The 13,708-nt window shown below is 34.4% G+C and overlaps 1 protein-coding gene across 1 annotated transcript in view; it reads left to right on the top strand.

Annotated features, from left to right (window-relative positions):
* CSMD3 (CUB and Sushi multiple domains 3) overlaps positions 1 to 13,708 on the top strand; it is a 604,389-nt gene that overhangs the window by 143,510 nt on the left and 447,171 nt on the right. The window contains exon 4 of the mRNA XM_008929222.3: positions 3,344 to 3,538. Within this exon, the coding sequence (XP_008927470.2) occupies positions 3,344 to 3,538 (195 nt within the window). The remainder of the gene's footprint in view (positions 1 to 3,343; positions 3,539 to 13,708) is intronic.

Here is a 13,708-nt window from a genome sequence, read left to right on the forward strand (position 1 = left end):
AATATTAGAAAATAATTGTTTTGTATATTTAGACATGAAATAACAAATTTTATGTTTAGACAGTTTAGGGAGGACAAGTGCTACTCTTGATATAATAAATATCATAACAGAAAAAAAATACTATTCCTGACTTAAAATCTGAGTAAAAATAAAGTAAATTTGAAATTTGTATTTTTGGTCCTTATTTGTTTCTCTTTGAGTGAATACTGACAAAGAGAGTCTAAACTTCTGTCAGCCTTGTTTTTGGAAGAATTTGCAGAAATTATATTTAATGTGATTTATTTTGAATAAGTTATTAGTTAGTATTTATAAGTGGCAGAAATTCTGCCAATTAAAATCTTTAAAGACTTAAAGTCTTTAAAGACTCTAAAGTCTTAGTCCATTCCCACTAAGCAGAACTCTCTGAAATATATTTACCCACAGTTTTTTAACAGTATTTCTATTTTCAATAAGAAGCATTAATGTAATAGAAATTTATTGAACAGCATTGAAGCATATTCTAATCTTGGTGGTTTATGATTATGGAAAAAAGAGGACAAATAGGTTCATACATATCTTGTTTACAAAATTAAATCTAGGACAAAGAAAATTCCTACTTGGAAAGAGATTGAAACAACTGGGACAGCTTGCTTTAAAAAAAGACATGAGAAATAATACGGAATAAAAATGCAAAAAAGTAGGATAGTGTAAAAAATTCAATTACGCTTATTTTCAGAGTACACGAACCAGGAGAAGTTCAACCAAATTACAGTGTGGCAAATTTGAAAGGAAGTACTTTTCCAGCCTTCTTATCATTAGTGATTATGAGAATATCACTGAAGTCAAGAATCTGTGCAGAGTTGAATAAAAATTACAGTCTAGTTTGGCAATTGCTGTGTTGCCTGACAGATGACTATCTCAGAGTAAGAATTTGTAGCTTTAAATGGAACAGAGTTGGTAGTACAGTGTCACATGCAGTTTGAAAATAGATACTGCCTATCAGAGAAGACAAATGCAGTTACTTAGTGAATTATCTCCTCCCTCCCTCCCCACCCCCCAAGTAGTGCACTTGTATATGTTCAAAATGAAAATACTCACAGAATAAACTAATGCACTTAAAAGTGTAAAATTATTTTCTACTTTATTATCTAGAATCAGGAACAAAATGGCTTGAAGGGTTAGAAGTAGTAACTTACTCCCTACCCGGTTTCAAAATGTTAAAAAGTTAATGAAAAATGCCAAGTATTCCTTTTAGATGAGTCATGAAGTATTGCAACTGGAAAATTAGTTTTATTTTAGAAGGAGGGTGATTTTTAATTAGTGCTTTAAAATATAATATAATTTCATAAGAATAAATTGCCTTCTGTGGGTAATTCTTGGTGAGACAGCAGTAAGAGTAAAGGAAGCAATTTTAGGCAGTAACAGTTAAAGACATTGGTAATCTTTATATTTTTTATTTCAAAAGACAGGACGTCTTTCTGTGACCTTTTTACAAAGCCCTAAGAGATACAGGATTATGAAAAACTTCATCTTCTTGGAGAAGTGGAAAATGAAAACACTATGTACAGGCAGAGTTTTCAAGTTAATATAATATGATTCATATGATAACCAAAATCCATAGGATGATATTCTTACCTCTAATTTGACATGCTATGATAAATTGAATGGCCTTGAAAACAGTTAAAGGATTTAAAAGAAATCCGTTTGCACAAGTATGTGGGAATAGCTGCAGCATTGCCTTCTTTGTAGAGCTTGCAAGCACATTTGAGACCAGGAGAGTGTTGCCTCAGCACAGAACACTTTGATAAAGCAGTGGTGAGAATATCAGCTCTTTAGGTGAGCTTTAAAGTGACCAAGATGAGAGAGGTCACATTCTTACTTTTGTGTTGTGTCATTGTGCAAGGCAATGAAAGTCAAATCCAGAACCACAGAGTTCATTATGTGAGAGAAAGCAAGAAATAGCAGCAATGACATCAGCAGCTAATATCCATATTTAACACATTCACATCAAAACCTGATTGGTACCTCAAATCTTGCAGATGAACTCATTGGGATCATATATTTTATTCATAGTGTATGTATATATGAATGTACAGAGAAATATATTTATGACTATGTTGGATTATGCCTTTTGATAATTGTTACATAGTTTCATTTCATGGCTGGTGTCAGAAATCTAGTAGTATATCCCAGTTGTTGGCATGGGAGTTTGAGAATGTAATGAATCTCATGAGCCATACTGCTTGTTTTGATAAGCATTTATACCTTTTTTCTTTAATTGAAACCTACTCTGACAGTTTGGGTATTTAAAGATGTTGTGCACATACTCATGAGCACATCAGGGGTGCTGAGGAATAATTTAGTCACATGGAACTCAGGAAAAAAAGTTGAAACAATACATACATACCTTTCTGTCATTTTCCTTACTTTGTAGATTAGGGAAATTTGATATTAATTCAAATACAGGTTTACATGATTTGTCTCTTCCATATTAGCATTAGGTTAGTAAGAGCTTTGAAGAGCTCAGGATGAGAGTGTGAAATATCTTTTGCTCACACTTGCACAAAATCTATCTTTTAATGTCCATTAATCAAAGGACTTCAGAAGTAAATGATTGAAAATGTAATCACGCTATTTATCATGGTGAAACATCAGTCAAAAGAGTACACAGTTAGTATATGAGTACTAACTAGTAAAACTGAACTCTAATTAATGCCCTCAGAGATAAGACTAACAGCAGCCGTGAGTCATTTTGGATTCTCAGTGGTTTAAAGCTCTGCATTAGAGTAGAAGTCACCAGATCTGTGGTATTTTACATGGTTGAATGAACTAATCTTTTGCTCAGAAATCAGTTACCCACAGTACCTCATCACTTTTGCCTCATTATCTAAAAACTATTAAATCATTAAACAGATTCCTGATCATGCTCAGACTTATGCTTATTAAGATTTTCTCTTGTCTTGACTATTTTTTTTCTTGCAAGTTTTGTTCAATTTGAATCTGATGTTCTTTCATGACTGTAGTACAGTTTTGTTTATTGTTTTGCATTTGTATACATCAAGTTCCTTTGCTTCCTGTTCCTATGTAATGAATTCCTTGCTGTCAATTTAACAAAGAAACTTATGAATATATCTATAGATGGAGATTAAGGAAAACCTCATGCTCATTTTCATCTACTTTTGCATATGTGGGTTCATAAATAGACTAAGTCAGTAATGAATTTTCAGTGTTAAAAATTGTATAATATCCATGAAAACACTCTGTCTGTCCAAAACTGTCTTAATTTATGTGTTCTATATTCTCAAAAAAAATGAAGCATTGATTTACAAAAACATTGTAAGTAATAAATATATATCTGCTCCAGAATTACAGAGTAGTTCCTGTGGCAATCCAGGAGTTCCACCAAAGGGTATCTTGTACGGTACAAGATTTGATGTTGGCGACAAAATCCGATACAGTTGTGTAACTGGATATATTTTAGATGGACACCCCCAGCTTACTTGCATAGCTAACTCTGTGAATACAGCATCGTGGGACTTCCCTGTTCCTATCTGTAGAGGTAAGAGAAATCCTACAGCAAAGTTCTTGAAAATATACATTAGTATGAAAAAATTTTAATCTCTGTATTAACTATTAACTTTTAAGCTATGATTAAAGAAAAGCCCTCTTGAATATTTTGATCTCTTGCTCACACATATGATGTATCTCATCATATATACCTACTAATTTTTAGGTCAATATTCAATGAAAATTATATTTATCATCTATTTAAAGATATGTTATGTAATAAGAACTAGAAACGTAGTAATAAGTAGAATATAAATGTGTACAACATATTTACAACTATGAGAATGTCAATTAGGGATTTATTAGTACTTCCTAGGGACTGATGTTTTGTCTAGCAGTAAGTTGGATATTGAACAAATAGAAATTTGAACCTACCAGAACAATTGAACTACAGTCTTGCCTCATTGTCAGTCAGGTTTGATTATCTTAAGATTTCTATACAGGATATCCCTTGTATTCTAACGAATATAGGTCAAATCCTTTTTCATTGCTCATATTAGAAATATAGCAGTAGCAGGGAATCCTGTTTTATGGGTAAATCTTATTTTCTGAGACTATTAGATAGAAATAATGTTTACAGAGTAACAAAAGCAGCCATGCTGATAAAATGGAGACATTATCACTACTATACCCAACCAAATACAATAAAGATAGTATTTTGATGAAACATTTATGTCAGGCAAGCTTAAGATCAGTTTCTAGATTCTCAGGTTAATTTTACAGAATGCAACATTTATATTTGTTTAAAAACATTGATACAATCTTGCAGAGGCTATAAAAACATTCCAACTGAAATTACTATTCTGAAAAACTCAGTTTGGTTAAATATGGTTACCCACTACCACAAAAGAGGAGTATGAGAAATGTGTATCATTGGAAATACCCTGCTTTCATTTCCTATTTTTGGCTTAGAGTTATTTAATATGTTTATTCATGGTCTTGAAGAAATTACAAACTTATTTTTAATTATACTCTTTTCCATTAAAATTATAACTTCTGAATCTTCCCCTCCTACTTCCCAGAAAAATGCTAGCTGATAATGAAGGAGATAGACAATTGAGGCATAAAGCTAAATTTTGTTTCTGGAGATGATAATAGAAAAGATTTTTTAATATGTTAACTTGCAAAAAACTTACATTTGTAACAAAGTAGAAGTCTAACAGGCTTCACTGCAGACCATTTTTCAAATTCTAGACCTACCAATTTTGAAACGAATTGACATAAAAAATAAATGAGGAATATGAGAGATTGGAACCTGATGCTTCCTCTCACCAGTCAGTCATCACAGTCACAATGTTACAGTTTTCTTCTGATACAATAATTTTTAGTAGATCTTTTGATATATTTTGTTGTTGTTTTTTTTTTTTCCAAGGGGACATGAAAATATACAGTGTATATTTTAAGTGGAATAATAAACTCCCAAAGTAGCCCTGTGGTTAAACAGGGATAAGCAAATGACTACCACATAAGAATATGAAAAACATATTCTTTTTTACTCATAATTAGAGAGGTCATTATCTGAACAGTGTCACTTTTTCAGGCAAAATAGAGTTAACAAATTGGAAATTGTTCAGAAAAAAGAGGAAAAAAATTCTGATAGATTTAAAAATTGTCATTTTGTCTATAGACTGAAGGAACTCTAACTTTTCAGTGTATGTGAAATAAAATGAAGAGATGGCTTGATTTACTGCAGAAACTCCTGCAGAAGGCAAGCATATATTTGAGAAGACAATTCTCTAATCAATAGCAGTGAAGAGTTTAAGGGGTAAAAGCTTGATGAATAAAGAATAAAAACCCCCAAGGTACACACTTTAACAGTGGTGAACACAAATTACTGAAACAGAACCTAAGAATGTGACAGATTCTTGATTGTAGTCTTAACATAATGGCTTAAAGGTTTAGTGCACCAAATTGCTGTTAAGGTATTTTTGGTCTATGTTCAATTAACAAAAAAAAAAAAAAAGAAAAACACCTAATTATTTTCAATAGTTCCTTCTATGAGTCTATGTTTGATATCAGAAGCATCCAACTTTACATTTAACACAGACCCTTGTGATTCCATTCTAATGAATTTCTCCTAATTTTACCTAATGCAATTATCCAACACAGAATTCTACAGAAGGTTGCTAAAGGTGATTACCCACTAATGAGCTTCTGATCTCTTTGTCAGTGTTTGGCATGGAGACTCTCTTTGATTAAACACTCATCCTTAAAGATTTCCTCTGATAAATGTCTTATTGTGCCCTACCAATGGTCATTAAATCTAAAAAAGAGAATCCTGACACGAACAAATGGTGTATAGTTTTCAGATTTTGAGGGTATATGCGTAAGAATTAATGTTTTTCAACACTAAAGAACTTAATTACTGGTTTTTGGGTTGGTTTGCTTTTTTGTTGGTTTGTTTGTTGGTTTTGGGTTTTGTGGATTTTTTGTTTGTTTTTTTTTGTTTTGTAGATGGGCAGGTCTCTCCAGACGTGTATATACTAGTTGTCCATTTTAATATAATTCATTGGATTGGTCAAATACAGAGTTTTTCACTGCCACGACCTAGGAAATACCTTGTTTTGTTAGGAAAAAAAGCCCCAAGAAAAGAACAAAAGTATATTTTATTCAACATTAAGTTGGGGGTTGTTTGTTTGTTTTTACCTTTAGAAATCAAAATTGTAAAGTTCTGAATTTACAGCATGCTTAGAAGTCAGCAGACTTAAGCTCATAGATGCCTGTAAATCATCCATATATAAATATCATTGTCATCTGCCTCTTTTAATTCAGAACAAGTACATTTGGAGAGTATTTTTTTCCTTATTTTTTTTTTTAATAGATCATTCCTTTTACCTTGCCTTCCCTTTGAGAGGGTCATGCTTGTGCCTTAGTAATGTAATTCTTACAGATTAATGTCTCAAAATGGGGAATTTTATCGGAAACAACAGTGTTTTGTATTTCCACAATCATACATACTGCTAAATGCTTTTCAAATGTTGTTGTTATGTCATTAGTAATAACATCTCCTTTTTGGAGATGTGAATGCTGGGGGCAGCCTCAGCTGTGGTGACCATGAAAGTGGGCAGTTCAGTATCGGCTGAGGAGGGAGCAGGGCAGCAAGTAAGATTACAACTACGGTCTTCAGGAGAGCTGACTTTAGCCTCTTCAGGGATCTTCTTGGAAGAATCCCATGGGAACAGGCCCTGAAGGGAAGAGGGGTCCAAGAGAGTTGGGTGGTATCCAAGGATCATTTCCTCCAGACTCAATAATAATGATGCATGCCAATGAGCAAGAAACTGGACAAAGAGAGAGATCTGCATGTATGAATAAAGAACTCCTCTCAGTACTCCAGCATAAGCAGGAAGCACACAGTAAATCGGATGCATGGTCAGGCCACTTGATATGAATATAGAGAGTTGTCAGAGTAAGTGAGAAAAGGGAGGCCAAGGCCCATCCAGACTTAAATCTGGCCAACAATGTCAAGGACAAGAAGGGCTTCGCCACGTCATCATGGCTGGGCTTCGCAAACAAAGATTTGGGAAGGGCACTACCCACGTTTGTTGCAAGCGCGTTGGTGGCTAAAAAGGCCAATACGAGACAGGCATGTCCGGTTGCAAAAGGCACAGCAGAAAGACTCCTTAGATGGTATATTCGGCATTGCCTTTTCTCCTTGAGAGTGATCCTGCGTGCTTTCTGAAAAGCATCAGCAGTGTTGAAGATAGTGTGTCTCCAGACCTCTCGATTTGAGGCCAGAGTAGACCAGTTATGTTGATCAATATGGCCAAGGCTGAGATGTTGTTTCAGGGAGTCCTTGTATCTTCTCTTTGGGGCTCCTCTCTTGCAGCATCCGGAGGCAAGTTCACCATAAAGCAAGATCTTAGGGAGGTGGTGATCTTTCATCCTTGAGACGTGCCCTGCCCAGCACAGCTGTGTTCTCAGCAACATGGCCTCAATGCTTGTGACTGCTGCTTGTTCTAGAACAGATGTATTGTCACATAATCTGACCAGTGGATGTTTAGGATTGTACGGAGACAGCGTTGATGGAAGCGTTTTGGGAGTCGCAGGTGGTGGCAGTAGATGACACATGATTCAGATCCGTATAAGAGAGCAGACAGCACAATGGCTCTGTAAACACTGATCTTGGTGCTTTTCTTCAAGTGTTTATTTCACCAAACTCTTTAATGAAGCTTTCCGAAGGCACTGTATGCCTTTGCTAACCTGTTGTCTATCTCTCCATCAATCTTACCATCTGAGGAGATGAGGCTACCTAGGTAATTAAACTGCTGGACTGATTTGAGCTCTGATTGGCCAATGGTGATATGGGGATGATGGAAGACTTCCTGAGGTGCAGGTTGATAGAGAACTTCTGTCTTCTTTAGACTGACTTCCAGCCCAAAGAGCTCAGCAGCCTCTGCAAAGCAGGATGTTAAATGCTACAGAGCTGCTTCTGTGTGTGCAGCAAGAGCAGTGTCATCAGCATAAAGCAGCTCCCGGACAAGATGATTTAAGGTCTTAGTATGAGTCTTCAGTCGTCTTAGGTTGAAAAGGCTTCCATCAGTACGGTATTGAACGCAGATACCGTCCTGATCATCAAGGTCTGCCGTGGCCCTTTGGAGCATCATGCTGAAAAAGACTGTGAATAGGGTTGGAGCGAGAACGCAGCCTTGTTTCACACCATTCTGAATTAAAAAGGGCTCAGAAAGTGTGTTGCCATATCTGACTTGGTTGTGCTGATCCTCATGGAGTGAGATGATCATTTTTAGGAACTTGGGGGGACAACCTAAACGTTCCAAAATCTGCCACAGACCTTTTCTGCTCACAGTATCGAAAGCCTTAGTGAGATCAACAAAGGTTACATAGAGACGCAGTTGTCTGAGAACAAATGCCATGTCTATGGTACTCCTGTTGACTCTGAAACCACACTGACTTTCAGGAAGAATTCCTTCTGCTATAGTGGTTATTAGTCTGTTCAAGAGTATTCTTGCCAGGATTTTGCCAGCTATGGAGAACAGAGTAATACCACAGTAATTTGAGCAGTCTGATTTAATTCCTTTCTTCTTATACAAGGTGATGATGACTGGATCGCGAAGGTCTGATGGTAGTTCGTCTAGTTCCCAACAGCGCACCACAAACTCATGAAATTTGGCATGGAGTGCAAGGCCCCCATGTCTCCAGATTTCAGGTGGAATTCCATCAACCCCAGCTGCCTTGCCAATTTTCACCTGCTATATGGCCTTGAGGGTTTCTCCCAAAGTGGGGGCAGTATCCAATTTGTACTTCACCGACTGTTGTGTGATGGACTGAATTGCTGAGTCTTGGACTACATGGTTGGTACTAAAAAGAATCTAAAATTGTTCAGACCATCGATTCAGAATGGAGGGTTTATCTGTTAGAAGCATTTGACCATCAGCGCTGAGTAGAGGGTTTTGGACCTCAGCCTTATGCTGTTTTCAGGGCCTCATAGAATCCTTTGTGATCACCCGTGTCTGAGCATAATTGAGTTTTTTCAGCTAGATCAATCCACCACTTGTTCTGGATGTCACAGAGTTTCTGTTGGAGTTTGCTGCATGCCAGACAAAAGGCTGCTTTTCTTGCATGACAGGATGGCAGTACAAGGTGTGCTTGGTGAGCGGTTCTCTTCTTCTTCAACAATTCTTTGATCTCTTGATTGTTTTCATCAAACCAGTCCTTGTTCTTCTTGAAGGAGAACCCTAAGGATTTTTCAGAGGATTGCAGGATGCTGTTTTAATATGGTGCCAAATTAGAGAGGTTGTTACTAAATTCCAAGTATGGGAATTCTGTAATTTCTCATTGATATATGTATATACACCTATGTACGTATAAAGATATGTTTATTGTTTATTTCTACCTATCTGCATATTTAATTTCTTCTTCTTCAGTGGATTTACTGCAAATGAACTGAACTGAGATATTTATAAGCTCATATTTTAAAATATGATCTAACAGGTGTCAAACTTGAATTAGAATATTCAGCTCACTATTGAATTATTTTGCCATTTCCTCTATGAAGAACCCACTGAATTGGAAAAATTGTTAATTGCAAGTCACTGGTTTAATTGTGTAACTACATAGATACATGACTATACATATTTCAAATACAGAAGGTAAATTTTAGGTCAAATAAAACAGAAAGTAACTTCAAATGCAATTAAAGTGTCTTGTAGACCTTCCAGTCCATTTTTCTTGAGTAGTTGTATCTGTTTATATACGGTCTGTAGTAGTACAGAATTTTGAAAAGAAAAAAAATTAATAAACTTCACATAACTTCCAAGAGGTAATCATATAGCAATGTAAGCTTTCACAGATAGATAAATTTGTCTGCAGGTAGATTTTTGGTTTTAAGACATCCTGGCAAATAGAACCTAGTAATATAAGCAGTAAATAAGATGACTGCCTTTGTATCTTTGTTGTAAGATGGTCTTTGTAGGCTGTGGAGGGAACAAAGCAGGAGATAAAGTCAAAGTATGCACTTGATTCCATGTAGTGCATTAACTACTGGAACTGACAATATACACAGAGGAATATAGAGTGCACTAACTTAAAAGCAGGAATAAATTACATCTCACAGGGAACGAGCAGCTTTTTGCCTGAAGCCAGTTCTTACATACAAACAGTTGTTACTGCTTATTCTTGGGAAAAACCCCAGTCAAGCTGTGTAAGTCTGGATAAGAAACATGTTGGATTAGTTAAAAGAAGTCAAAAAGAAAAGAAAACAAAAAGAATATTGTAGAATGAGGTATTTATATATAAGCAATTATATATATGAGCAATTTTTCAGAGATTGTTCCACAGATCCTTTTTGGGACATTATACATCAGTGGCCTAGAATGGCCAAATTCTTATACGTGGTACATTCAAAAATGTAAATGGTCTACATATGGAAATGATACTCTCTAAAATTAGAAATGTTAATTAAGACTGGGAGGAACAAGGAGGAAATTATGAAAAAGGTGTAACATTTTATTGAAATAGTAGTATTATATGAATGTTGGGTGGTTTCAAGTATCATACTGTGTCCTTTCAAGCAGGGCTCAGAAGATCTGCAAAATAATCCCTGGAATGTCTTTTTGAATGAAGAAAGTTACATTACCTTTTGTTGCTTTGAATTTTTGCAATAAAGAGACTTTGTGAGCTCTATTTTAGCCATCTTTAAAATGTATAATTTTTCAGACCAATAGAATCAAACTTCTGCCTTTATGAGAAGCATTGAAGTTGCTCTCTAGTGTACCCTACCATACTTGTCTTTTCTTATTACATTAGTGTTGTTCTCAGGATAGTATCTGGTACTCATTACTGGGGACATTTCACATAAATGCACAGTGTGCTTATGTGAACGAATATACCTGATCTTGAAGAATAGCAAATCCCCACGTGAATGTGTGAACAGATCCATGGATTTCTTATTGTTCTAAGTAGTGGTGAAACTCTACTGAATTATGTGAAGCTAATCTAAGTCACTGTTGATGTGTTATAAATCAGGAAATTGGTACAGAAATATAAATGTTTTTCATTATAGAATGATCATATATTCCTAACACTAATGCTAAAATACACTAGTTTTACTGTACTAATAATAACAATATTTAACATTACTAATATATATACTGTCTGTTAAATAGAACTCGCTGAAAATATACCAGCAGCAATAATGATCTAACATTGTATGCATTCCTTAATGAAACAATATTATTCATGTGAGTTCCAATAGGTTTTAATACATTAGATTAATATCTAAAACATGCGCTGCTCTATTTTGATAATGATGGTTAAATAACTAACTTATTGTGATGGGTCGAGAACTACTCACATGTGAAAACTTACAGTGTACAATGATGTGCTAATGTAGTAGTGATGATACTTGAAAAAATTACTAATTTTCAGAAAGTAAACAGTATGGAAACCTTTTTAACAGAAAAGAATTCAATTTTATTATCTTCACTTTTTAATCAAGATTAAGTTTTCAAAATATCAAATATTTTAAAATGTTTTTCTCACTTGTCTTTTTTTAAAAAATGTGTATATCTTCATCAGAATATTCATCAGAACATTAGAATCATACTTCCATTTGGTTTACATAGTTTGGCTTTGCATATCTTTATGTGATTCAGGAATTCCTATCAGTAGTGAAGGGAGTTGTGCTAATTAGAAACTTACAGTAACAGTGGGCTAACCCTCAGTTGGTGTGATATAGTCCAGAATAAAAAGGTATTTGGATCAAAGTAATTAACATCCATCAGTGCAGTAACCATGTTAATTTTGAAAACAGGCCTCTTAAATTACATCTCCAAACAGAATATAGAGGACTGGGGAAAGGAGCAGAAATTAACTGTCTCTAAATAAATTAAATTCTGTTTAGAAGAAGAAAGATAGTATATATAATTATTCCAGAAAGGGAATGTTTGCAGGCAGTTGTAGTTTATACCAATCTAAGAATTACAAAAGATTGTTATAAAAATTGATAAAGGTGATGAAGAGGAAAAAAGAAAGATCAGATTTTAAATTCAAGAAATCTAACCCAGAACCAAACAAAATAAAACTTAAATACCAATTTGTCCAGTCCTGTCTTGTGTTCAATCTGGGAATTAGGACTTCTTACACAAGCAGGTGAAAGTTAGTCAGGATGGATAGTGAATGGCTTGAAACACTGCTTTTATCTCCTGTTTTCTTATAAATTTTCTTAAGCAAGGACAGAGGACATAGAAGTTAATGATGTATAGACCATATTAACATATGCAGCTGAAATTATGATGCAAAATTTTGACTGAGGACAACATAACAATGAGAATTATGCCTGCAACTGAAAGAGGTGGAGGATCAAGATGAATAAATGGGAAGGAGGAACCTGGAAAAGTAAAATAATAGTTTAGGATAATGTTTGTCATCAAAGCACAATAATAGGTTTTAAGTACAGCATATTATTTAAAATTAATTTCTAATAAAGTTTATTTTTTAGAAACCTCTAAAGACTAATTTAAAAGTGTGGGTGTTAAGTGTATAACTAGCTCAATTCCAGTTTGGGCTAATAAATTCTTCCTTTAGCATCTTACATTCTTCTTTGGTTCATTTTCTATATGGTATTCCTGGATAAATCCTTCATAGTTATCAATTAGCAGAAATAATATTTATAAAATAATTTGAGATACTTTGAAAGTAATTAGTCAGATTCATTAACTCAATTTACTAAGCTGCTTAATCCAAAAAGCTTTGTCATGGGTTTTTAAATAGACTAGTATATTTTCCTCACATTATTGAAATTACAGCTTGAGAAACCTTTCAGTGTCTCTCAATTTCTGCCTAAAATTAGAATTTACCTGAGTATAAATAGAATTGTGAAAATATTGTTCAGTATTTAGGTATCACTTTGCAAAGCCTGGTTTATAACTCAGTTGTAATTACATCTGGAAGGCAGAAGTCATAACAAATTATTTTTCTGGCGAGTCTTAAAAGTCCTTCAAATATTTCTCCAAAAGAATAACTGATTGCCAGTAGTGGTTTTTCAGGCAAAATATTTTGTTGCTAAAATTATAGCACATTTTACCATTTTTCAAGACTACATATGTCTAAGACTGCATCTTTCTTAGGCTAAATAATAATTATTGATTCATCTATAGAACATGAATCTTGATCTTCAGCATTAATTAATCTTCTTGTTCTCATCATTGACAGGAGTGTTGCTGGTTTATTCAAGTATCAAGAGATTGTTGTGGGTGTCTTGTGAGATGGTTTTCAGAACTGTAGCCTCTTTTAAAAGTTACAATATTTAAAATTGCACACTGATGAAGGAGTCTGAAGATGGTTCAGTTGTGTCACAAAAATAAATTTGGATTTTCACACAATTTATTCATCTTTTCATTCAGCTCTGCAAATTCTGAGTCTAAAACCAATCTACCTTAAATTCCATTGAAAATGGAAGGGCATTTAATGTAAAAGAAATTGTAGCAGAATTTTGCTGCATATGTATGGAAGAGTCCATCAGCACAGATTTAGTTTCTCACAAAACTGACTGTAATGAACATATAGGTACGAGGTCTGTTTTGTTAATTCATTCATCTGGTATAATGGCCTCTTGAGTTTTGTTCAGGATGAAACCTTTGATTGTAGATCTGTATGAATGTAGCACATAAAATTTCTTTCACAGTTCTGTCAATCACAAGCTGAA

Source organism: Manacus vitellinus, unplaced genomic scaffold (assembly GCF_001715985.3).
Source record: "Manacus vitellinus isolate BGI_N305 unplaced genomic scaffold, ASM171598v3 scaffold_1_pilon, whole genome shotgun sequence".
In the NCBI taxonomy this organism is placed as follows: Eukaryota; Metazoa; Chordata; class Aves; order Passeriformes; family Pipridae; genus Manacus; species Manacus vitellinus.